This window comes from Mya arenaria, chromosome 3 (genome assembly GCF_026914265.1).
Source record: "Mya arenaria isolate MELC-2E11 chromosome 3, ASM2691426v1".
NCBI lineage: Eukaryota > Metazoa > Mollusca > Bivalvia > Myida > Myidae > Mya > Mya arenaria.
The window spans coordinates 89,359,939-89,387,067 of record NC_069124.1 but is presented as its reverse complement, the minus strand read 5'-3'; the positions used below and the strand labels follow the sequence as shown (position 1 = coordinate 89,387,067).

Genomic DNA, 27,129 nt, shown 5'->3' with positions numbered 1-27,129 from the left:
TTTTTTTCTTATATTGGGTCATTTACCCCATGCATAAAACGTTTGAGATCTCGTATGACCCAGACGCAACTTGCATGTACTAAGTGACCCAAATGTGTCTGCAATGCTTTGCAGAAGACAAAATCAAATGAGCTAAAAAACAAAAGGTTTTGCACATATTTTATTCTGAATGGTTGTTATCACAGAGTTGAAATATGAAGAATAAATTCATAACAAACAACAAAATAAGTGTACATTTCTATCACATCATGCAGGATAATTTAAAATATGTGGACAGTATCATTAGAACTGATTGTATCATAATAAACCTGGAAATGCTAGCAAATAAAGCCAGTGTTACAGAGCATAATAATTCTACATATAAAAACAAACATATATTGCATTATTTGATTAAAGATTAATATGTAACTATCAGATGTTGTTAACACAGACATGTACTTGTATAAGATGATGCAACATTAACATGAAACCCTGTACAAGTGTAAGTTTCAATATCAACTACATCAGATTGCTAAACTTAAAAAGTTTCTTTGCATGATTTTTAATAAATTACAACAATGTAAATATTTCCTGATTTCTTAAAAATCAGCCTTTTCTCATAAAAGTGTAAATGCTGTAAAGTTTCTATATACACAAAACAATCGGCAAAATGTGTACCACTGTTGGAACAATAACAGAACAACTCGTCAACATGTATCATCAGTCTTCTGGATGTGTGCCCGACGTCTATGCATTGTGACCTGTGTTGTTTTCAATTCACTGTTCCATGGCCTCCTGTGAGACCTGCATTGTGACATCACTGGTGGATATCTGGCCCTGCAGCTGATCCCCAAAGACCCCAAAGTGTGGTCCCAGCACCAGCGTGATGTCTGTCAGTGCCTGAAATATCAGCCAGGAGACCAGCCGTAACACTGGCATGCTGCATGGGGCTCGCCATTGAGGCATCATGTCCACTCTTACAGGTGGAAACCAGAAGTACACTGCCTGGTTTTACAGAATACATTTCTACACTTTATGACACAACAAACACTGGTAAGGCTCAGTTAGAGGAGTATCAAGTTAGGCAGGCTTTTTTTAAATAAATTCTCTCTAAAATTCATGTGGAATATATACAGTGGTTTTCTAGTGAAATTTTGTAATTGCTGATTAATACAACAACTACAGATCACACATGCTAGTCATTGATATCCCCTGCACAACTACTCTTCCATGTATTTCACTTTTGCTCGTTGAATTTCAAGAGAAATGTCACTAGTTGCCATGGGAACCAAGGTTTGTGTGCTGGTGTTGCCGAAGTGTTCCCCTAACATAAGGCCGATGGCTGTGAGAGCCTGTAAAAAACAAGATGGAGATTAGTTCACCTACAAGAGAAACACACCTGCCATTAGTGCAGCCTCAGTAAGCTATGTGTCCAATCTCAATATGTGCATGCAACACAGTCTGTCGTTTAACAGAGCAGATGAATTTTAGCTTCAGCTATTCCTGCTGAAAATTGAAAAGCATGCGTTAGGACAAGCAATGATGTTAAACTGAAACAGCTCTACAGTGATTTGACAACACGCACATAGTCTTATAATCTTGTTTAGCTAAACTTGATACAAGAATGTCAAAAGAGTCAGAACAATGTAATTCCAACAACAATGGAGTTCAATGAAGAAAGTATTCCAAATAAAGTTAAGATACTAGTAAGCAACTAGACAGTTGTTTTTTGTAATTAAAAAACTGTTGTCTACCCCTCTGCACATCGAATCAATATGGTGAACATTTGTGGCAAGTTTTTTTCAAACCCTTCAAGAGGTTCAAGAGATATGGATTGGACACGGAATGTAGTCAGATGACTTTTGAACTCTAATCGTGATGGTGACCTTGAACTGAGCTGGTTGTCATATGCGCTCAGCTCATCATCTCAATATGGTGAACTTTTGTGGGCAGTTATTTCAATTCCCTTCAAAGCTGTTCAAGAGAGATGGAGCAAACACAAAATATTGTCATATGACCTTTGACCTCTTAATGTGACCTTGACCTTGAACTGAGTTGGTTGTAACATGTGCACATCGTCTCAATATGGTAAACATCAGACATGAAATATAGTCATATGACCTTTGACCTCTAAGTATGACCTTGACATCATCTTAGTCTTGTGATGGACAGACAGACGGACAGACAACTGAGCAAAAACAATGTTTACCCATTTATGGGGGAGACATAATTAGAAATGGTTGGCACTCTGGTCTAAGATGATTTCGTAATGTACTCACCTTCAATTTTCTCTTAGCATTGAACTCCTTGATCTTCTTCTGTGTTTCCTCAAGGTGTTTGTCATCTGCGGCAGATCCAATCACCCACGGATGTTTCAAAGCATCCACCGCAGACAGACGGGACTTTACGTCCACTATCAGCAGCTTCCTTATGAAATCCTAGAAATATACATGTGCAGATGTTTACATCATACGGTAAAATATGACCACATTTTAATCCATCTTGTTTTAGATTTGTTTACTTAGATGAAAAGGCTTAAGAATATATGAATTTACAGCTAGATAATGCATTCTAGTTATCAATATATACGCTTGTTTAGAACTTAAAAGATGCATTATTGCTCAAATGCTTCTGTATTTTGAACAGTCAATGGTCAACAATATCATCTCCTAAATTAAGAGTGAAGAAATGCAGATCAATTACTTATCTTGAATACTTGTTAAGGCATTCATAAGACATTGGCTATATCTTCACCACCATTATGTACCTTGGCATTTTCTGTGATGTTGTCCCACCAGGGGGAGTCGAATTCATAGTTGCCCTTTAAAATCTTCTTGTACATGATAGTTTCTTCATCATCATAGAATGGCTCATATCCACATAACCTGTGCGTGCAATAAACCAAGGTCCTTATTACTGGTAAGGAACAAATCACAACAGGTTGTTATTTGTAAGAAAATCTGATCCAGCATACCAACTCTGTTAATGGATTAAACTCTTTAAATAAAGGTTGAATATATGCAAGACATCAAGTTAGAAAATAACCAAAATTATTCAAAGCCAGAATCAACCTAAGATATAAGACTGTAAGGGCAAGTTTGCTTACAAGATGTAGGCGATGACGCCAATACTCCACATGTCTACCTTGGTGTCATAGCACTTTCCCTTGACCACCTCAGGAGCTGGATAAACAAATGAAAAACGATATGAATGGACATTTAACACCAGTAAAATACAATGCATGATATGTTTTTTTCTTTCTTTTAAAAATGAATTCCTAACTGCATAACAAGACTAACAGTACCTGTTACGAACGTTCCTTTATTAAATCAAAAGTGAAGTGTTTTATTTTTAATCCTAAGTGTGTTCAACTAATCATACAATAATGAAGGTACTTGAAGTCTAACTCACCACAGTACCCCGGTGTACCACAGACTGTGTTTGTTGTTACCTGGGCTCCAATAATCTTCGATAAACCAAAGTCCGCTGAAACAGTTGCTCTGTCAATTAAAATTTAGCTATGAGAAAGAACAATACTCCATCAAAAGCGTTTTTTTAAAGCGTTAATGACATTATTGCTGTTACTCTTTTCAATGAAAAAAATAAGTGAAAAGTGTAAATATTTATATATCCTTCTATTTACCTATTTTTAACTTTGCTTTCTCTGATAAATTTTCGTACAGCAGATTTTCTGGCTGAAAAAGAGAAGAGCATCCATATTTTATCATGTGATATTTAAATTATTTATGACATCTGTACTGGTGATTTCAACCCAGCTTATCTTACTAGTTCATAAATATGTATATATTAATGAACATACATATAGTATACACTTTAATCAGATTCTACAGCAAACAGGGCCAGATGTCAAATAAGACTTCTTTTTTTTAACTATTTTTTTATCACGCTTAGTACCTGTTCATCCTACCTAGCTTTATTAATAGTGACAACTAAAATGTTCACTGTCTTAATAATAATATAGAAATTGATTTAACAAAATATAATTGATACTTAAATGACCATAGGCAAAAACTTACCTTTAAATCTCTATGCATTATGTCATTCTTGTGAAGATACTGAAACAAATCAAGGCATTCATTGTATTATTGATGTTTAAAATATGAAGTGCATGTAAACGAACATTGTGCATGTAAACAAACATTGTGCATGTAAACAAATGATGTAAACAAATGTTGTGCATGTAAACGAACATTGTGCATGTAAACAAACATTGTGCATGTAAACAAATGTTGTGCATGTAAACGAACATTGTGCATGTAAACAAACATTGTGCATGTAAACAAATGTTGTGCAAACGAACGTTGTGCATGTAAACAAAAGTTGTGCAAACGAACGTTGTGCATGTAAACAAAAGTTGTGCACGTCTCCCTAACAGCTGAATCTTACTTCAAATCCTTACAAATCTCCCTAACAGCTAAATCTTACCTCCAATCCTTCCAGGTCTCCCTAACAGCTAAATCTTACCTCCAATCCTTCCACGTCTCCCTAACAGCTAGATCTTACCTCCAATCCTTCCACGTCTCCCTAACAGCTAGATCTTACCTCCAATCCTTCCACGTCTCCCTAACAGCTAGATCTTACCTCCAATCCTTCCACGTCTCCCTAACAGCTAAATCTTACTTCAAATCCTTACAAATCTCCCTAACAGCTAAATCTTACCTCCAATCCTTCCAGGTCTCCCTAACAGCTAGATCTTACCTCCAATCCTTCCACGTCTCCCTAACAGCTAGATCTTACCTCCAATCCTTCCACGTCTCCCTAACAGCTAGATCTTACCTCCAATCCTTCCAGGTCTCCCTAACAGCTAGATCTTACCTCCAATCCTTCCACGTCTCCCTAACAGCTAGATCTTACCTCCAATCCTTCCACGTCTCCCTAACAGCTAGATCTTACCTCCAATCCTTCCACGTCTCCCTAACAGCTAGATCTTACCTCCAATCCTTCCACGTCTCCCTAACAGCTAAATCTTACCTCCAATCCTTCCACGTCTCCCTAACAGCTAGATCTTACCTCCAATCCTTCCACGTCTCCCTAACAGCTAAATCTTACCTCCAATCCTTCCACGTCTCCCTAACAGCTAGATCTTACCTCCAATCCTTCAAACACCTCCATAACAGCTAGATCTTACCTCCAATCCTTCCAACATCTCCCTTACAGCTAGGGCAGCATCTTTCTCAGAGTATTTTCCTCTATTAACAATTCTGAAACAAATATAAAAGCTGAGTGTATCAGTTTTAAATCAATATTTACATTTTCTTCTAAAACCTTAATCATTAAATATTTTAGAATTGCTGTCATCTGCAAATATGAACATTTGGTCAGTACACAGATATCGTGATCCCAAATCATAAGGTCCTTTGGACGTTACTTATTGTGCACTGACCAAATTTCTATATACACTGACTTACCGCAACACAATTATTTGAAATTTGAATGCTCCAGATCTTATTAATCTATATAAGAAATGCACTGATGTTTAATGGTTGAGTAGTTCTGAATGAAAGTCCCGAGGCTACTGCTTAAACATAAAACACAAACCTTTCAAAAAGCTCTCCTCCTGTCACTAGCTCAAGCACCAGCAGAATCTGTGTTGGTGTCTCAAATATCTCCTTCATTCGGATCTAAACATTAAGTAGTAACATGCAGTGTAGAAAAACAAAGTTCTCATTTTGCAAAGTTCTTTTTTTATCATTATGATATATATTTTTCTGAACAGCAGTTCTCCAATAACCTATTATAATTTAATGTGTTTTTTTATGTAGTAATATAAGGTGTTGAATCTATTGTGCAAAATATTCTCTTACCACATTTACATGCGAGATTTTCAGCAAAATCCCAACCTCTGTTTTCACAACTTTTCTGTCAACCTAAAACAGATGTTTAAGTCCTACAGTTTTTATGCACATATCTAATTGTGTTGTAATACAGAATGTTTCATACAATAATATGTGCAGCTTATTTGTTGATTATTTTGCTATAAAACAGGTGTTACCAATCACTTTTGATATGTATAGTTAAGTTTAACTGCTCTTGCTAGCTATTTATATTACAAGTACATGAGTTAACAATCTCAGGTTAAATTTATTAAGGTTGGTTTAAAGATCATTCGATGCTTATCAAGTAGTAAGGAAACCCAAAGGAAATTTATTCAATCAGAACATTTGAGTGTGAAAGCTTGAAAAATAATCAGTTTTGGAAAAGCATACATATGGAACAGAAATATCTTGGGTTTAAATGACAGTGTGTGGATACCATGTGCTAAAATGTGTAAAAGCAATATTTTGCTTCAAATGAAGACTTTAAACAAAGATAACTTCAATGTTTCTTCACCGTTTTAAATGAAACATAGTGCAGTCTACGCTGTTACATGATAGCTTTATCATCTAAGGGTTATCTGCCCTAGTAAGTTAAATACCTAGGCACAGCCACATGCTTATCAGTTCTAGATTAGATATCGTAAAATACATGTCGCAATAAATAGTTAGAGCACATTTAGTGTCGATCTTATATTTATATGTATTCCTCCATAACATAACATTCCTCCATAACATAACATACGCCACCCTCGGAGCCCCACCTTCAGTCCTTTACCAGAGTTTGATTGAGAGTTTAGTTTCTTAAAACACTTCCAACAAACCTTTTCACAATACTGCCGTCTGACGGAGCACTGTCAAAACATTATTTTGGAAACAGGATTGTTTAAGTGTTTGATGAAACTAATCACCTTATCAAACTCTGTAAATAAAATGATGGCTGGGCTCTTTAAGAGGCATAGACTGCCCTTTGTTTCATTTAAAATGGTGTAGTAAAAGAAAAGTTATCTTTGTTTTAAGTCCTCATTTTAAGTAAAATGTTGCATATATGACATATTTATCACGTGGTATACACACTCTGAATGTCAACCAGTACCAATGTAAGTAAAATTTCCTTTTCTACTGATTCCTCTACATTCAATCAAATTGAACAATTGGGAATTCAAACAATTGCATGCAGAATGCTGCAGAAATTTCCCATCAAGACAAGTTATGAATACCAAACACAATTCCTACCTTTTTGTTGATAACTTTTACAGCCCAGGCTTGGTCACTTCCTTTTGCATTGCACTTGTATACTTTCGAAGTGGCCCCACTTGAAAAGCAGAAATCAACAGTCATGGTCATACTATTTTCTTATTATGTAGCATATTTTGTCATCCAGTCAACTGGCATATTGAAAATGCAAATAAAAATATGTCTCACCATAGAATCTTTTAATTCATCATATAAAGTCACAAGATAATTAAATTTCCATTCCAATGGAAAGTGCCATGTAGGTAAAACGTTTAAGTAAACCTAAGAGGAAATGGGTGCCCAATGTGGGGCTCAAACCAATGACTGCTGGAACAATCACAAGGCGCCCTTACCAACTGAGCTAACCAGATGGCTGGTTCTTACCCACACAATCTACGTACGCTCCTCCTAAATAAACCTTTAAGCCCAATGTAATCACCCTTCCCTTTGAATTCTGACACCAGTACAGTAAACTTTGTAGGAAAAGTGAGCCTCATGTAAGGCTCAAACCCATGACCACCAGAACACAAGCACCGCGCTCTAACAAACTGAGCTAACAGGGTGGCTCGTAATCTTATTCACACACCCTACATTGCTATTGTGCATAGCTATCTTGCTATAGATTTTATTAAATGTGACAACATTGGCTTTGCTTTCAGTCAAATGGAAGTAGTAAATGCCATTAATATTTTCAGCACTGATCTTTGACAAAAGTCTAATCAGTTTAAAAATTAACTATTTATAATAGTGGTTACCAATGTAAACAAGTGCGTCAATTTAAAGAATTACCTTCCGAGTTCTTTACCGAGCTCGTAATAATCATCAAAAGATCGATCTTTAACACTTTCTGCAATCCAGAAGTCTGGCATAATGAAGCGTTTAGATGTAAGCGGCAAAACAAATGAATAGTTTGAGCAAGAACTTAGTTGACAACGAAAATACAAATCCCAATTAAATATACTTCCGGTGCAGTTATTCTATCAAATCGTCGCTTTCAAATAAAGGCTACATATGACTGATAGTTTCGATATCTTGAAGATAATTCCTTATCGATCACAAATTGTACAGAGGGAGAGAGAGAGAGAGAATTTCAACATTAGATATCTAATCCATTTGATTTTTTTATATTGTGTTGAATATATTGAAACTGTTTGAATAAAAAACAACAAAGAAACAGTATAGTCACGGTTATAAATTATCGTATAACGGGACATATCCGCTATTTCCCGGAAAGTTAACCCGGATAAGGGTGAATTTATTTATGTGAACATATAAGCTTCAATTATGATCAGATTTTTATGTGATTGTAAATCATACATTAGTATTAGGTTTTGTCCGGTAAGCCGCAGTGGTTAGCGCACTCGCTTCTCACCAAGGCGACCCGGGTTTGATTCCTGGCCTGGGCGTTTGTGAGTTTGGTTAGCCTGGTCAACAAGCCGGATAAGTGGGGTGGGGTTAAACAGCAACAACAGCAGCAGCAACAGCAACTATATAATATACTATAGAAAACGCCGAGAAACAAAAGGTATCTTCGGAAGTTTTGAGATTTTAACGTACGGAGTCAGTCTCCTACTTCCAGAACGTGAAATCTAACATTCCATACCGTTGTATAAAAGTAAAAGTATAAAAGTTCTGGCTCGTTTAACCGTCACGGTCTTTTGTCGTTAAATGCCCGGAACTGAAACGTGTATTTGTTTTGTCCCGTTTTATTTTTTTTTTATACATTTCGGAGAATTGGATAATTCAAGTTGTATTTCAAACGCACATTTCTTGAAGTGTCCACAAGATTAATAATTCCGTTTTCATATTTCTTGTTAAGATAAAATCATATGTTGTTTGCCAGTATAATGGATTTGCACTGGGGACTTTGTGACCACGTAGCTATAAATTGACAACCCCCGTATATAAACGCTGATATTACTTCGTTGGCATATGTTCATCTTCAAACTTAATGTTCATTAAGTGAATGTGGGATATTACCGTTTTCGCTTGTACTTTCCATTTTTTTTAATTGATTTATGCGTTAAAGTTTTTTTTCCAGGAATCATTAGATGAGTCGGGTACGTGGATTACTTCTAAATCGGCACGTGTCTAGTTTTTGGCAATTCGTGGTTAAGCAAATACGGTCTCTTCTCAAAATGAACGGATTCTTTATGTTGGGCTTTTCTTTCATTCTTCTAATATTCAAGCAGATTTTAACAGCCAATATATGATAATACAGTCTAGTTTGGAAGATAATTTTTCTCAAGACTCAGAACTTTTCAAAATGAGAATACCTTTATAAAAGTAGGGTGCTTACTGCTTAGCTTGGATCTGTTATAAGGGTCTTAACAGTGTTCAATCCAAATCTTCTGTTACCCTTAAATTAAGTGTTGTCAAGGAAATGGAGCTTATGATACAGATACATGGTGACTGAGAGGCATTATACGTCCCTGAATGAGAACAAATCCACATGTACTTCAATTGTTCCATAGCGGATAATTTAATTTATGTTTTCGTAAATGTCTTTACATTCTTCTTACCCTTTGTTCATTAAAGTAGCGTTCGACGATTCCATCCACAGCGTTTTGATGGCGCAATCTGCGGCTGTAGATTCCCGGCAGGAAGCTTGAAGCCCCAGGAAGTAGTTATTTTCGGTCACCAGGTCCAAGAACATGTCCTCATCCTCAACTCCATGGGAATTTCCTCGTCGCCGTAGTAGTGGAGCGCTTTCACCATGCACTTCATTCCGCATCTTACCCTGGACGGAGCCGTACCCCTCTGGTATGAAGGTCACGCTCCGACGCCCGTAGTTCACGTACTATGCGGAAAAAAACGTTGGCGCTCGTGTGGGTTTTCAAATCTGTCCGTGACAACTTTCCAGATCACCTTTTCACTGTTCAGAACCAGATGACTGATACAGAACATGTCACCTGAAACAAGTCTACGTATTCTTTTTGAAGTTCCGTTAACTTGTGTATCAGACTTCCTGGATTTATACCCAAGGCCTTGGCCAATAAAAACGGGACCCTAGGGCCTCGGAACATCTTTAAATCGAGATGATCTTGACAAAATCCAAGTTACCAGCACAAACAGAATATATAGCACAAAAAGAACGCTCAGATTGATACCAGAATGTTACTGAACTCAGCTTAACTAGGGTTTATCCTTCATATCGCACGCACCTCCGAATGCCGCTCACATTAACTAACAGAAGAAATATACTCGCTCCCCCACACCCATTATATAAAAGAACTATTTAATTAATTTGGTCAGTATTTTAAAAGAATCAGTCAAATGAATTTTAATGAAGTACTTCTTCGATTCAATAATTAACAACTGTTCAGAGAAAAACAAAAACGACAATACTTTAGGGCTTTTTGTTGTACATATTGATCAAACTGACAATGCATGGGCCGTATGAGGAAGAAGGCGGGACTGAATGTACAGACAGCATTAACACCGTTTATGCGAAGAAACTTCCAGGTTGCCTGTTGTTCGAGTGACCTGGCCAAATGCCTACATTATACTAGTAGTTAGCAACATGTCTACAAATAACCCTAGTAACTGAACAAGACATTTTAAAACCATTTAATCTATAAACTTTTTTTCCTTTATTGTGATATCATTGAAAAATATACACATACTCATTTATAAAACATAATTTTTACAATGAATTAGTACTGTTATACTTAAAATTTCTCAAAGAAAGAAACCAATACCAATGAAAAACACTACCATTATTCAATGTTTTGTTTAACATGAACTAAAAAATAAATTTTACTTGTACAGGTATTACATCAAATTAATATCACCTATTGTTGTGTGTTTTATACATGTTTGCCCAAGCTCAGTGGCGAACCATTTAATATCTCCTACAACTACGGGCAAATTCATGACTGCATGATCACATACTGTTATGCTTCTGTTTGCATGTCATTTGGGTAAATGATACACTAAATATACATGTAATACAATATACATCAACGAGAATTAATGCCACAAAATAATTAACAAAAGTACCTCATAACTGTAAGCTTATTACATGTGTTTAGAGTACAGATTCACCTGCACTTAAATATTTTGAATGCCATGTTTTAATTGCTTTAAACAAAGTGAAAAACAAAAAAGAAACAGTAAAAAGTGCATTCGAAGTTTCATAACAAGTGAGTGATAAAAACTCAATCCTTAAAGTTTCTTATGATGTGAATAATACCACTCCCAGTTATAAAAGATAAGATAAACAAGAGCCAGTCTTGCAAGTTAAAACTTTAGCTGTAGATGTGTTGAGTGTACAATGCACTTTATGGATCCCTGTCACTGGTACTGTATCTGCTGAGTTGAGTGGGGCAGGCATTTCAACTGACGTTTTTCAACTCCACTTCAAACACAAGCGTGCTGTTTGGTGGAATGGGGCCTGACCTCTGATTGCCATACCTGTAAATAAACAGCCTCATACTCATTTTGCATACAAACATTAACTCTTGTTACCCAAAAAAGGCTTCTTATTTAATAACTTTAATCTTTGATAAAACTACATGAAATGCCTGAAGTCAATTTTCCCAAACAGTAATGTTACACTTTTTGCTTTAATACCTGCAGACAAATGCTCATGGTAACCTCCCTATTGGATACTTACCCAGCCTGAGGGGGGACTGTCAGTCTTCGCTTTCCTCCAATCTTCATACCTGAGGAAAATACAAACATAAAATCATAAAAAATAATCCACTTATGAAAGTATTCACATACAAATCTTGCAACTTCTTTCTTGACACAGCATTACATTTGGTGAAATAAACTTCATAATACAATAACTTACAAATTCATCAGCTTAAACAGCCAAATGAACCCAGTTCAGAGTGCAGACATAAATCTATCAAACTGTATTGCACAATCATCTAGCATATTTCCCCCCCCCACACCATTTTTTTTTAAATGATCAACAATTGGGTTAGATTCTAATACAGGTAAGGTCAAAAGAAACCAAGTCAATGCAAGAAGCTTACCATCCACACCAACGTCCCAGCCCTTGATTACCTCCCCTTTGCCCAGTCGGAAGCGGAACGGCTTGCCATGGAGACAGGAGTCAAACTGGCGACCATCCTTCTGCAGCTTCCCAACGTAGTACATATGGGCCTGGAATCATACACAGTAACCAATATGTCATTATAATATGGCAATATTTAAAAGCATATTTTAATCATCAAAGTAGACAAAAAAATTATAACACATTTTTTTTCCATTTCCTTTCGACATACAAGTTTTGAATGTTAAAAGTCTGTGACTTATATGATAAGATTTTGATGGGCCAATATTATATCACGAATACAGCTTTAGATTTAGTATATATATATTTTGAGTCATACATACCATTTTCCCCTTCTTAACTGCTGGTCCATCTCCCACCCTGATCTCCTCCATTATGGTTCCTCCTGCTAACACTTGCTTCTTCGGAGTCTTCGACTGCTCCTTTGACTTCGGGGTTTTGCTCTGGCTCTGATCTAACTTTGGAGTCTGGTCAGGAAGAAATGATTTCACCATCGTAATAATAAAGCTAATAATTCAAGCCATTTAGAGTGTTGTAGGAAGTAGTGAGAGAGCATGAAGGCACAACGTTCGTCAATACAAGCTTGAGTGAACATTTATATAATTTTTTTATTAATACTTCAGAAACAACAGAGCCAGCCTCTACCTGTGCTTGTCCACCCTCTCCATTTGCCTTCGGAGTTTCTCCTGCCTGCTTGTTCTTCTTTTTCTTCTTCTTCTTCTTGGCGGATGTTGTTTCAGCATCTCCCCCGGGGGTCACAGTGGGGGTCTGTAGGGGCATTGAGACATCACATTGATACAACTGCTATTTTATACCTTTTATATTTTTGTGAAGTAGCATTATCTTTCTTTTAACAGACAAGTACAATGTTTAACAATATAAGGGTACAAATGGATTGGATACAGTATACATAATTATAACAGTAAGCATGGTCATTTTATGACACAACATCAATATATATATGTTATCATTTCTTCAGAAGTCTTGAGGGCAAATATTTTGTTGTGTGGGTCATTGAGAATACCTTCTGTTCTTCCTTGCTCTTATTCTTCGGCGTTTCCTTTCCGGGAGTCTTTTTATCCTTCTTGTCTTTAGGTGTTTTCTGCTGTTCTTTCTTCTTCTTTGCTGGAGTCACCTCTTCCTCTGAAATACATATAAGAGGACATCACTTTTAAGCTAAACAAAAACAAAATTAAACAATATGCAACTTTACACCAAGACACCAACAATACTTCAATGTACTCCAAAAGCTAATAACAAGCGAAAACAAGTATTTGACCTACAAGTATTTACATTGGTGTCAATATGGCACAATTTTTCAACGAATTAAGAAAAATATAAAATAATGTCTGTTTTCAAGTTTCAAGCTGAATTTCTACAGACAGGCAGAAGTTTAAAAGCCAATTTTTTTCAGCAATTTATACTACATTGTAAACTACAGGACAAGATCAATAGTAAAAAAAATATGATTTCATGCAGCCCATCAGAACATAAGAAGCTGATTTCAGTCAATTCAAACATTCAAACCCAGGTCAACTTGGTGGGTGGTGTGCTTGTCACTGCGATGACCAGACAACCTGGTGACCACTAACTTACCTCACATGCACCCAGGCCTAGAATCCAACAGCCTGGGCATATGTAAGGTTAATTGATGGTCACTAAGCCAGACAAGTGTTTTTTTTTTCAATTTTCCCCCACAACACAAGACCACACATTCACGCAACATCATGCAAACAAGAGTGACTTGGCACAAAATAATATAATTTCTTCAAAATTGTTGTTTAATAAATAAAGTTGAAACTTATTCAGAAATCCAACAATTATGTTCCTGCAGCCAATGAGAACTCACCCTCTGATTCCTCCTCCTCATCACTGTCCCCCTCCTCGGCCTCCATGTCCAACTGTCCAATCAAAATATAACATTCAAATATGAAACTGCATATAACATATGATAATGGTGGGTTGGTTTGGCTTTGATGCCTTTCAGCAAAAGATGACTAAAGTTAAAGACGCTTATTTTCCCTTGCCTTTCCAATTTGAACAGTTTCCAGAAAACCTGTACTACCCAGGACACTCATACTACAAAAGGAGCTGTCACAGAGACAGCGCACTCAACTATTCCATCCCTTTTAACTTTATGGATTGCAAAGGTTAGATGCATGGATCTTTGTTAAAAACCATTACATGCACAAAACCTAACTAGAATAAATTGCCATAATTTGCATTATGAGTACACTTGATTAAACAAGTTTGGTGGTTGATTGTGAATCTTTGTATAAAGTTTCAATGCAATTCATGAAGTAGTTGCTGAGATATGGACTTATGTGTGCTTCATGCAAAATCTTAACGGCAATGTTTAATTTGATTAATAAAAGTCCATAATTTGCTTTATATTCAAGATAGCGTAATGTCACTTAACTAAGTAAGTTAAAGTAAGTTGGATGGTTGGAAACACTGTGTTAAGTTCTAATGGTATACATGAGGTATTTGCTGAGATATGGAATTAAATGAGGTTACATGCAAAACCTTAACCAAGAAGTGACATTACCGAGGATGCTAGGATGAGAAGTATAGCTCTTCGAATAGTCAAGCTAAAAACTGCTTTCAACAAAATTTTGTGAAAAACATCTTACGAATGATTCATCATTCAAGAAGTCATCATCGTCATCGCCATCATCATCATCATCCAGCTCCTCATCACTATCTTTATCACTGTCATCACTAACATTGTCCTGTAAAATATAGCTCAATATTATGGCATAAAAAAACTACAAACAACAAATCAATGTTGTGATAACATCAGGGCCTTTTCTATAGTACCCACGGGTCCGCCTATCGGACCCATTCCCAAAGCAAAATATAACATATTTTTTCCCAATCTTCAAAAAAAATCCCAATCCCCAAATAAAAAAAGAAAAATTCTTTTTTTTCCAGAAATTCTTTTTACCTGTACTGGTTAATTTTCAACATCCTAATAAATTATGTGATGTGAAGTTTTTTTGGTAATTGAACTTAGAAATCATTGATTTTCATCACATTCAGAGATCTGAAATATGAAATATTATCTGTCATGATTTATTGCAATAGATATTTACACAAGGACTGATATTTCAGCCATTGTGGGTCTTTTAAAGGAAAAATAAACTAATATTTAATCATTTCCTAATTCGCAGGAGACTAGACACTTTTTCTTTTTACTGTAAAATGTTCCAATTTCGGCATTTCCACAACGTAAAATTTCCCAAAATGTCTAGGGTCTTTTTTTCAAAATGGGCAGAAAAAGCCCTGAACATAGAACAACAGTTTCTGTCAATACCAGAAAAGGAACACTTAAAGATGCACTCTTACTCCCAAATAAGATGTACCACAATTAATACAATGGTTTTTATTTACCGAACAGGATGAAAAAATATCACAAACAATGTTTTTTTATGAATGATACCAAAAGAAAGGTGCAGAAAACATGGTATTTCTATCTAAATCTTTTAGCACTCACCAATCATTTATTATATTTGTGCATTTTCAGCTATTAAATACACAGCTACAATCTTGTTATCAGTAATTAATATTTTCCATAAATGCATTATTTAGTAGTAGTGAAAGGTTTATCACTTAAAATCTATGTTTGTTATACATGTGTAAGTATACTTAAATAACAGCGTCACTTTAATAATACTGGTCAATATATTCCACTGATTTTAAGTCATATTGATAAAGAACAAAACAAAATAATTGTCAATTAATCAATCCATTTAGATTGACTTTTCCAGAATGTGAACTGTGAAAATGTAGGATTGTTAACATTACCTCCGGTGTAAGCCACTTCATCTTTTTCTTCGCCATTGTGATGTCAGGCTTCTTTTTCCTCTTCCCTTCCACCAGTTCTGGAGCTAGATATCATGGATAAAACCACAATACAGATGTAGTTGAAAATAACATCAGACATTTTCGGATTAATTGTAAGCAACAAAAAGAGTCTTGTCAACAGCCATTACAGTTTCTAACAACCATTGCATCAGGCCGTACAAAAACAATAGTTTGTGAAAGGTTACATCACAAATAATATTTTAACAAATAAACTTTATGCCAAAATTGTGGGACTGCGATAACTAGTAGGTTGGATCACCAGCCTTTCACAGCAAATAAATAAATAAACTAAATGAATCTAGTCACTTTTTTATGAGATGTGGGTCAGGTTTACATTCAGGGCTATTGTTATTTGTTTCTTTATAATCAGAAATGGAACATTAGCCTTAGCAATAGGGTCAGCAGCCTTTAAAACGTGGGGTCGGGCAATGGTTTCCAAGTTTGTTTTGTCAGGCTGTAGCATAATCACTGCCTTTTTAATGGGTAAAAAACAAGTTATTTTCCCTAGACAGTTAGTTACCTTCATCATCGCTGTCTGACACATCCTCCTCCTCCTCCTCCAAGTCGGAGGCCAGCAAGTCTTCTGCATCAAAATCTTCATCCTCATCCAGCTGATAGCCCGTCAAGTGAATGGTGCCTGGCATCAAAATTTGCCAATTCATTCTCAATATATGGTTTAAGATGATATATTCATTTAAATTGTTTCAACAGTCATTCAGACTTCTTTTTAAGATGTACCTTAACCTTACGTCTTTATATGAAAACTTTCTAATTTTAGTTTTAGAAATAAGTTTTTTTTACTTTCACCAACTGTTTGAAAAATGAACATAACATTTCCAAGGTCTTGAAGAACTGAATGATTGTGGCTTTTGCTCTGCCCAACACCATCAAGAATTGGAAATAAAGTGCAACATCTATGGTCTTGTCCATCGACTTCACACATCAAAGAAAAAACGTCCGCTGCCGTCAGTGATTCGGCATATGTTTTACGTAACACATGGAACTTACTAGACAACTAGTGAAGAGGCGGGCTCATTTAACCCCAAATCATCTATACATTAACTGTAAGCATTGATTTTTACTTCTTCTTTCCAATTAAATTTACACTCTAAACTTACAATGCGGTGACATGTAAAACTATTTGAAGAGTTGAAACATTGAGGCAGTGCAAATTCACTATTTATGGTGCAAAGCGGCATTGCAATCATGTTTTGTTTAACTGATTGACAAGCATGTTTTATCATGCTTATTTGCAAACAATAGTAACATTTAATTTAAAAATTATAACCAAAATGTAAAGCTATTCGAATTATAAAAATATTTTTGCTGTACACGATTATATTCTGTATACAATGTATCTTTAAAAGTATTGGACTCTTACTTTTGAAGACATGCAGCATATAATCATATGTATACTAACCATGTCCATTAATGAAGAAGGTGACATTTTCTCCCTCATTAAAGTTGAGGTCCAGGGCCTGCTGGAAGACAGACTTGTGATTGAGAGAGCAGAGAAGGAACTCCCCCTTGTCCGATGCTCCCATCACAGAGATGTGGCCCTTCTTCTTCTGCTCATCTGAATAGCAAAAATGGTGATGCATGTACACTGAAGGATCTGCTAGTTTCATTATTTGTTACAAAGGATAGTAGGAAATCATTATCAAAAGAAATAGTGGCACTTAACTGTCAAATTGCATGGATATTTTTCATATACAGTTCTTGGCCCTTCTTTAAATAAGCGTGTATATCTGTCTGCCAGACGTTAATGAAAATTATTGCACTGATTTGCGGAAACTACAGTACACTCCACGCGGAACTACCACTTTCTGTTTTCCTCGGCGGATTTTGGTCATCGCGGACACGACATCCAATTGATCATAATCCTCTTTCCTCGGCGTTTTTACTCGTTCACCCACCGAGGCTGATCAGTGGACCGTATAATAACAATCGCCGCGTTACTCGGATGTAAAAACACCGCGAAACTCGGAGGAAAACCGATAAGAATCTCCCACTGAATCTAATTTTGTTTAATTTATTTGATAATTTTTGCTACACCCGTAATTGTTTATAAAAATAATTTATTTCGCGTACCTTATTTTCGGACACCCAAAGGACATCAATCATAACTTTCACACTTACCAAGTATCACAGACGGAAGATTATTGATTTTCATCTTTTATCCTGGCTAGATTACCTTAACCGTATAGTACACCACTGTGACAAGTTAATTAGTAAATGCCCATCTTAAACGATGTATTGCATGCAGAAAGAGAAAGTGTGAAATATTTATTGGAGGATTAAATAAACAACAAGGGCAATCATGGGTTTAAGAAAACAAAGACATGACATTTTTGTAAAACAATCTGCCAATAAACTTTAAAACGTATACCACACTTATAGACTGTATGAAGCAATTATGTACAGTTATACTTATTGAATCATCAATAAAAGTCAACACATTCAATGATATAGGTAACTAATTAATGTGATGAATTAAAGTTGGAAATGCAATACTCCAGTTACATTCGAAAACACCACTCAAGACACATTAATCCTGCATAACAATATACATGCTCTCCATGAGATCCTCGTGGGTAAAACTGTGAGTTATGTGACGTCACACAGAGTGACTGTTTGATCTAAAGCCGATAGAATGTGTTATTCATTTCAATCCATGTATAAAATGGTGTTTAATGGGATTTTAATTAACTTGATGAAGTATTTACACTTATATGCGAACTATAAATAAGTTTAGAACCATTGATAAGTATGGATAAATTAATAAGTCAGGTAAAATGCAAATTAGGAAAAAAAGACCGAAAAATATTTACACTTACAAAGTTCTCAACACCTTCATTACTCCAATCTAATTTAAGTTCTCAACACCTTAATATAGTAAGAGAAAGATGACAATAACAAACACAAACGCACGCTATGGTATATCTTTCAATTACATAATGTGAAAAACAACAGTTGTTAGACGATGCTGATGAAAATTTTCGATAATTGTTTTTAAAAAGAAACTTACTGTACTTTGAAAAATTAATTATCTAATTATTCAATACTGTTTTAACAGAAGCAATGTTCTGTAGTAGCTATGCACAACACGCGGAGTTCCGCGATTAGGTCAATAAATCGATTCGATCACCGGCGCTACCGGCAATAAAACCCTCCATAGAAAACGATTAACTCGCTGCAACTCGGCGAAATTTAGCGAGGAAAAAGGTTGCGTACTCGGCGGAAATCCGCGATAAATTAAAAACGCCTCCAAGTCACCGAGGAAAGTGGTAGTTCCGCGTGGAGTGTACTGTAGATTTGATCATTGGTGTTATTTTCTGATTTTTAAATGAATTTGCCATAGTTACCACATAAGTCAAGACAAACTAGACAAATTTGGTTTTTCAGGGTCACACAGTACACACTTTTCTACATATGTTCAATACCATGAGATTTTTTTGTATCCAAGTTTTCGTAGTAAAAGAATTGTAAAATCTGTGATTACCGGTAATATGATAGATATTGCCATAATCAATGGTTTTACACTAGCCGTTTTGACTAAATGTTAAACCGGTTTGTTAAAATGGAATCACTATCGTACGCAACGTGTGTAATTGTAAGGGGACGCCATGGGACGTAACCGCTGCATAGCATTTTTTTATCCATTCTATTCTGTGTAAATCAACTTACACAAACTTGAAATGTTGCTCAGCAAATTAAACCGGACTTTTAATTTGCTGGGCAACATTTCAATTTTGTGTAAGTTCTTATATATGTGCTTTAAAGGGTTATTTAATAAAATAAGTCATTCATAATTTTTATATAATGAACCAGTACACTTGAATGAATGACCCAAAGGTGTATCATACACTTGACTAGATTGCATAAGGGTGTAAAATACACTTTAAGTAAAAAAGTTATCTGTAGCACTGAGGGTAATGAACATTTTTTTTTTTGATCCCTGAAAATTATGCTTTGCAACTGTGACTATTTTCAGATGCTAAGTACCTGTACTGTCACCTGCGTTCCTATAATTTGGATAGGCAAACTATTTCAGCTCGCATTATTTTGTTATCATTTCAGTAAGAATATCAACTCACCTCAAGACAAGACGAAAAAAATTGTTTGTTAAGTAAATCTGTTAGAATTACCTGCATCATTAGACAATTCGAGAGCCGCCATGCTTATGTGGAAACCTTTCTCCACAGTTTGACTGTATCTTTGCCCTGATTCAAGCACTAGCGCTGTCGAAAACAATACGGCTCTTAAAACATTTTCATCAGATATCAAAATATCAATTTATCTTTAAATAAATAATCGAGTTGATCTTTACAATCTAGATTTTTAATTCTTTTTTTATTAACCTGAACATCGCGAAAACATATTACTTTAGTATATCATGCAAACTTCTTATTATTCTGTCACTGATTTATTAGCTATATCAAAAATATAATTATGATTCATATAACTGTTTACTTTCAAGTTAAAATAAAAGCATATAGTACCCCAAAACATGTTTTCAGCTTCTTTTAAAATAACCATTTGTTACACATGCGGAGCCGAAAATTGTTCCTTCAAAATTTCCCGCATTCCAATGAATGTCGTAAAATGTTGGGAGCAGGCAATACTTTCTTTTCAAATAGACGCCTGTCTCTATGTAGAGCAAAAGAGTAAACAGAATGAAAAAAAACAACAATTCTTCATTTCATTCTTATAATTAAGATTTCTATATCCTATTAAGTCATTGAACACATCATCTTCAGAAACGTTATGCCACATTTTGATGGGTCGGTATAAAACGCAGCTATTTGCGCAGCCAATAGGTACATACAGGGAAAACGCAGCCAATATACATGTAACAAAGGGTAAACGCAACAAATAAAGACATAATATGTACTGGTTAATCAAATCCACTTATTTTGATTAAGGTACACTAATTAATTATTATCGACACAGTAGGGAGATGAACAAACAAACTATTTAACTCTTAATCAAATTCGTTTAGAGCGGTTTACTAAGATTTACTAACAAAAAATGTTCTTTATTCTTAAGGTATCCAGATTCTTACAGTTTAAAACTTCTCTAAAATTCAGGACAGTAGGTCTTGAGATGTGGTATAGCATTTTGTCCCCATCTTCCGACTTCTACAAAAAATCTATGATTGCTTGTACGGAAATGCAAAAATCTAAACGTAGAGATTTGGGTAAGATATTAAGGTACTCTTCAAAGTTTACATCGGACTTAAACAGTGAATACATTCTACCCTTCGACGAAATATTAAATTGTTCAAAACAACTTTTCTGAAACTGGTCTACAAGATTAGATTCCACCAGTTTACTTACATGTTTTGTAGGTACTCTTGTTTGGTTACGCAAAACGTATGAATAACCCGTTGAATCGAGAATTGACTTGATGAAATTGGCCCAAACTGAATTGTTGCTATGTAACATGTATTTATAGCTCAAGAAACTTATTTTCGAGTCATGGGATGAAAAGAGTTTACTCCGATAACTAATCATTCTGGTTTAACTATAATATTTAGTTCCGAGTAGAGCATGTAACGTGGAGAACTCCTTCTGGTACATGTAATCCGGCACAAACAATTACAATGAAGTTGCTCCAACAGATTAAGGTTTTAAAAGCCCAGACTTCACATCCGTACGTTAGAATGGGAACAATGGTAGCATCAAAAGGTTTCAGTTGTATGTAATTAGGCAAGTCTAGGTTATTAATTCTAAGAAATAATTCTAAGAAATGCATTGTTTTTTGAGCCTGGCTAATAAATATTTACGGCAGTAATAGACTCCTAGATTTACAAGATTAAGACACCTAGATATTTGTATTCCTTAATGATCTCTATTACTTAGTTGTCAATGTTAAATTATTTTTTTTGATTTCTGGCACCAAAAACAATGATTTTAGTCTTTAATACAGTCATTTTGATTACCTTTGTTGAAAACCAAGTTCATTGTATTCAAAGGGTACAGTGTCGTCAGCGGTCGGCGGGGGGGGGGGGGGGGGGGGGGGGGTAATTGAAGGTTCACCATAAAATTTGACTCAAAAGGTACAATGTCGTCAGCGGTCAGGAGGAGAAGTGATTGAAGGTACACCATTGTCTCAAAGGGTACAGTGTCGTCAGCGGTCAGGAGGAGAAGTAATTGAAGATACACCATTGTCTCATAGGGCACAGTGTCGTCAGCGGTCAGGAGGAGAATTGATTGAAGGTACACCATTGTCTCAAAGGGTACAGTGTCGTCAGCGGTCAGGAGGAGAAGTGATTGAAGATACACCATTGTCTCAAAGGGCACAGTGTCGTCAGCGGTCAGGAGGAGAAGTAATTGAAGATACACCATTGTCTCAAAGGGTACAGTGTCGTCAGCGGTCAGGAGGAGAAGTAATTGAAGATAAACCATTGTCTCAAAGGGTACAGTGTCGTCAGCGGTCAGGAGGAGAAGTAATTGAAGATACACAATTGTCTCAAAGGGTACAGTGTCGTCAGCGGTCAGGGGGAGAAGTGATTGAAGGTACACCATTGTCTCAAAGGGTACAGTGTCGTCAGCGGTCAGGAGGAGAAGTAATTGAAGATACACCATTGTCTCAAAGGGTACAGTGTCGTCAGCGGTCAGGGGGAGAAGTGATTGAAGGTACACCATTGTCTCAAAGGGTACAGTGTCGTCAGCGGTCAGGAGGAGAAGTAATTGAAGATACACCATTGTCTCAAAGGGCACAGTGTCGTCAGCGGTCAGGGGGAGAAGTGATTGAAGGTACACCATTGTCTCAAAGGGTACAGTGTCGTCAGCGTTCAGGAGGAGAAGTGATTGAAGGTACACCATTGTCTCAAAGGGCACAGTGTCGTCAGCGTTCAGGAGGAGAAGTGATTGAAGGTACACCATTGTCTCAAAGGGCACAGTGTCGTCAGCGGTCAGAGGGAGAAGTGATTGAAGGTACACCATTGTCTCAAAGGGCACAGTGTCGTCAGCGTTCAGGAGGAGAAGTGATTGAAGATACACCATTGTCTCAAAGGGCACAGTGTCGTCAGCGTTCAGGAGGAGAAGTGATTGAAGATACACCATTGTCTCATAGGGCACAGTGTCGTCAGCGGTCAGGAGGAGAAGTGATTGAAGGTACACCATTGTCTCAAAGGGTACAGTGTCGTCAGCGGTCAGGAGGAGAAGTGATTGAAGGTACACCATTGTCTCAAAGGGTACAGTGTCGTCAGCGGTCAGGAGGAGAAGTGATTGAAGGTACACCATTGTCTCAAAGGGTACAGTGTCGTCAGCGGTCAGGAGGAGAAGTGATTGAAGGTACACCATTGTCTCAAAGGGCACAGTGTCGTCAGCGGTCAGGAGGAGAAGTGATTGAAGATACACCATTGTCTCAAAGGGTACAGTGTCGTCAGCGGTCAGGAGGAGAAGTGATTGAAGGTACACCATTGTCTCATAGGGCACAGTGTCGTCAGCGGTCAGGAGGAGAAGTGATTGAAGGTACACCATTGTCTCATAGGGCACAGTGTCGTCAGCGGTCAGGAGGAGAAGTGATTGAAGGTACACCATTGTCTCAAAGGGTACAGTGTCGTCAGCGGTCAGGAGGAGAAGTGATTGAAGGTACTCCATTGTCTCATAGGGCACAGTGTCGTCACCGGTCAGGAGGAGAAGTAATTGAAGATACACCATTGTCTCAAAGGGCACAGTGTCGTCAGCGGTCAGGAGGAGAAGTGATTGAAGGTACACCATTGTCTCAAAGGGTACAGTGTCGTCAGCGGTCAGGAGGAGAAGTGATTGAAGATACACCATTGTCTCAAAGGGTACAGTGTCGTCAGCGGTCAGGGGGAGATGTGATTGAAGGTACACCATTGTCTCAAAGGGTACAGTGTCGTCAGCGGTCAGGGGGAGAAGTGATTGAAGGTACACCATTGTCTCAAAGGGTGCAGTGTCGTCAGTGGTCAGGAGGAGAAGTAATTGAAGATACACCATTGTCTCAAAGGGTACAGTGTCGTCAGCGGTCAGGAGGAGAAGTAATTGAAGATACACCATTGTCTCAAAGGGCACAGTGTCGTCAGCGGTCAGGGGGAGAAGTGATTGAAGGTACACCATTGTCTCAAAGGGTACAGTGTCGTCAGCGGTCAGGAGGAGGAGTAGTTGAAGATACACCATTGTCTCATCTGCTTCTACTTCAATATAAACACCTGAACATGTTCTTTTAAGGAATTCGTTTAAATCGTTAAGGTAAATACAAAGTAAAATCAAAGAAAGATTTTCTTCCTGGCGGACTCCATAAAAAAACTAGGCAACATGGGAGATAGTTGCCCATTGACAATAACAGGCGCGTAGGAAGGAAATTGACATTGGAGCCGCGGAAGGGGTGGGCTCGGGAGGGGTGCCCCTACCGTCGAGATTTTTTTCAATTTTAAGCATTGAAAGACTCGATTTCCAGTGAGTTCAGGTTTTATTTTCATGTTTTTAGCTAAACCTTTTTTGGTTAAAATGGTTGATAGATATAAAACTATTATCGTTTAGTAGCATTTATTCATATTTGCACAGCCTCACAATGTATGTTAAATAACAAATTAGCACAGTTTACCTCTTCATATATAGTGAAGCCACGAGTGACTTTGGAACCATTGCGAGTTGAATGCCATGTGCTCAGTATTTTTAGTGCCAAAAGATCTCTTTGGAAATTTAAACTTTTTAGGCTGATTTGGAACGTCCATTTTAATGTCAGACTTTAATGTGACGAGTTTGAAATAATACATATTGCTGGCTATTTAATGACAATTCTATGCAATGCAATTATCAAAAACGATTCAAATAATTATTGTCTTATTGCCTCTTCTTCCACTTGCCCGTCTTTAATAATCCGCCGACTGTTTTCACGCCATTCACACGCCAATTAACTAGATGGTCACAGGTTTAATTATAACATGGTGACCTGTTTATTCAATATCTTGCCAGACTGGTATTGATCAATAATTTACCGGTATGCTCGTAGCTTTATTTAAAATACGATTATTAAGAAAATCGGTATCAAATATTCGCGGCCCCATTGCCGTTACTAGCCAGAATATTGGGGCCGCGGCCGCGGCCCCTGCGGCCCCAGCTCTTTCGCGCCTGCGGTTATTGAATAACGCATGATTTTATATCATTGTACATATTTTTAAAACTGTAGGAATTTTGCCCTGTTGTAAACCAGATTGAATTAGCTTATGCCACAGACCACCTCGCAAGACAGAGTCAATTGAGGCCGAAAAAAATCAATATATTAGCTAAACAGATTTTTTTCTGGGCTCTAAGTTTACTTAATAAGGACATGCAATGTAAGTTGAATAATTCCAGAATTCGCGCGGAATCCGACTTGGTTCTCGTTTAATAAGTTATTATCATAGAGGATTGTGTTGATGCGTTTATTTAGGATAGACGCGAATAATTTGCCTAAACAAGAACAAGAAACAAGAAAGGTATTTCGGGGATCAGTAGAACCCTTGTTTTTTTTAAAAAAATGCGTTTATTGTCCCAATAAGCCAAACGTCCGGGAGTGTCAAGGTTTGAATGGAAAAGTGTACAGAAGGTTGGGACAATATCGACGCGCGAGGCTTTAAAGTATTCATTGATAATTTTATCAAACTACTTCGTCATGTTCTTTTGGCCTACTCAACACATCAGTTTCAGCGCCTGAGAAGCAAGGATGGTAGTTAACCGGTATATGATCATTCAAGTGAACGAATTTATTGATATTTTAAAGTAATAATATAGTTTACTTACAGGGGCGACTTATGTTTAGATACGTTCACTTTGTTCAAGTGGTTCTAGTAGTCTTTTTGATATTTTGAATGGAGTTCTCGCAGTTTGTATTCTGCTTTATGCTGATGTTTTGCGACATACGTATCCATTGTAACTTTATAATGCCCACTCGCAGTGTGCAATCTTCCTTTATTTGCAGTCGATTTATTTATATGATAAGCTGTGTTATATTTTATAACGACCGCGCCTTCTTGCACTGTAGACCAAACCATGGTCTGTTATAATCTTAAACAATAAGTGAATGGCACCAATGAGGATCTATTCGCACTACCTTCAAAATTAGAAAATAGGTGTGGTCGTTTGCCTAAAAGTTCAAAGTGTGGTCGTTCTTCTAATTGTTGTTTTTTTATTTCCGTAAAAAGATCAACACGCAAAAGAAATTTTAATGTTATATAATAACATATCCATTCCTTTTCTTTTTTCTTTTGATTACATTAAAAGTATATACTATTAAAAACATACGTTTCGTCGTGTCAGAGATTTGGAAGTCTCAGAGAAGCACTTGGAAAACCGATTAACAGAAACAGCACGAACTTGCAACATGAGCAAAGTATGTCTAGGTTACAACATGCTTTACAGAGTATAAATGGAAGTTACAGATGTGGTCAACTGGCCGAGGAAAAACTGAGAAAAATCAGAAACATCTACCTGTTTGACATCCCCATTTACAGGATTTGTCTTAATACCACTAAATGTCGGGCCTCATCACCAGTAAGCTCCTTAACAATGGTGTATAGAAAATATGAATTTACATGATTCATGTATACGTGCGAAGTCGAGTTGTATACATGTATATCATATCTCTATGATCTTCGTAGACAAATGAATACAAAATTGATTATTCATATGATGAACTTACATAATATAGCAAACTATAAACCATAAAAAAAATTCTTGTAAATTTTAACAATCAATTAAACCGATGTGAACGTATTGGTTCCCAAAAGCTGAATGCCTTTACATTCATATGCGCACGAATCATTCGTGCTTATAAATGTTACTTCTTTTTACTCAAACGTAGACCATTATATTGTTCTACGGCGGTTTTATAAAGAGCATTGTGCATGCTCAGAGACATCTGCAATCTGCTTTTAACTCCAACATGTTCGGCATCTATACACGTTCCAGTAATCTCTCCTCTCTTTCGATAAAAGAATCTTATCAATTCGCTAAGAAGAAAATCTTCTACTGTAAATTATGAGATACATTTCCTCCAAATTTCATGGAAAATGTTTTTTTCTTCTAATAATAGTCGGTTTTCAGCATGAAATATTGTTACAGTACAACACATTTATGAAACCCATATGCTAATTTTCTGAGTTAAATTAATTATCGCTATACTGATGGAATTCGCTATTCAACACGACGTTGCAAAAATAACCATTGGCCATTC

At 36.6% G+C, this 27,129-nt stretch overlaps 2 protein-coding genes across 3 annotated transcripts; both read right to left on the bottom strand.

The window, feature by feature from the left end:
- Positions 1 to 145: 145 nt before the first annotated feature.
- On the bottom strand, positions 146 to 8,009 carry LOC128226593 (calcium/calmodulin-dependent protein kinase type IV-like). 2 transcript variants are annotated; one of them, XM_052936545.1, is made up of 12 exons: positions 7,839 to 8,009; positions 7,050 to 7,128; positions 5,805 to 5,867; positions 5,539 to 5,621; positions 5,129 to 5,201; positions 4,017 to 4,055; positions 3,623 to 3,674; positions 3,391 to 3,465; positions 3,086 to 3,161; positions 2,747 to 2,864; positions 2,259 to 2,417; positions 146 to 1,331 (listed from the first exon to the last, which is right to left on the bottom strand). In XM_052936545.1, exons 1-12 carry the CDS (start codon positions 7,916 to 7,918, stop codon positions 1,200 to 1,202), a joined length of 1,029 nt encoding a protein of 342 aa, XP_052792505.1. In that variant the 5' UTR covers positions 7,919 to 8,009; the 3' UTR covers positions 146 to 1,199. The 2 variants fall into 2 exon arrangements, with proteins under 2 accessions (XP_052792505.1, XP_052792506.1); XM_052936546.1 differs by having other exon boundaries at positions 146 to 879.
- A 2,618-nt stretch (positions 8,010 to 10,627) lies between these two features.
- Positions 10,628 to 20,523, bottom strand: LOC128226769 (46 kDa FK506-binding nuclear protein-like). The gene is made up of 13 exons (XM_052936815.1): positions 20,445 to 20,523; positions 20,091 to 20,183; positions 17,363 to 17,518; positions 16,463 to 16,579; positions 15,883 to 15,965; positions 14,709 to 14,807; positions 13,925 to 13,976; positions 13,100 to 13,218; positions 12,721 to 12,843; positions 12,399 to 12,542; positions 12,035 to 12,164; positions 11,668 to 11,716; positions 10,628 to 11,465 (listed from the first exon to the last, which is right to left on the bottom strand). The coding sequence occupies exons 1-13, from the start codon at positions 20,479 to 20,481 to the stop codon at positions 11,387 to 11,389; spliced, it is 1,281 nt and encodes a 426-aa protein (XP_052792775.1). The 5' UTR covers positions 20,482 to 20,523; the 3' UTR covers positions 10,628 to 11,386.
- Positions 20,524 to 27,129: the final 6,606 nt, after the last annotated feature.

What these genes read in the sequence shown, in the direction of transcription:
- LOC128226593 (XM_052936545.1), bottom strand. Translation starts at nt 7,918, where the DNA reads ATGCCAGACTTCTGGATTGCAGAAAGTGTTAAAGATCGATCTTTTGAT. An exon ending in AAATCTCGCATGTAAATGTG is followed by an intron (nt 5,622 to 5,804) that starts GTAAGAGAATAT and finishes CTTAATGTTTAG; the next exon opens with ATCCGAATGAAGGAGATATT. An exon ending in TGGTACACCGGGGTACTGTG is followed by an intron (nt 3,162 to 3,390) that starts GTGAGTTAGACT and finishes TTGTTTATCCAG; the next exon opens with CTCCTGAGGTGGTCAAGGGA.
- LOC128226769 (XM_052936815.1), bottom strand. Translation starts at nt 20,481, where the DNA reads ATGGTTATTTTAAAAGAAGCTGAAAACATGTTTTGGG. An exon ending in CGAATTGTCTAATGATGCAG is followed by an intron (nt 17,519 to 20,090) that starts GTAATTCTAACA and finishes TTTGCTATTCAG; the next exon opens with ATGAGCAGAAGAAGAAGGGC. An exon ending in CTGGGACGTTGGTGTGGATG is followed by an intron (nt 11,717 to 12,034) that starts GTAAGCTTCTTG and finishes TATTTTCCTCAG; the next exon opens with GTATGAAGATTGGAGGAAAG.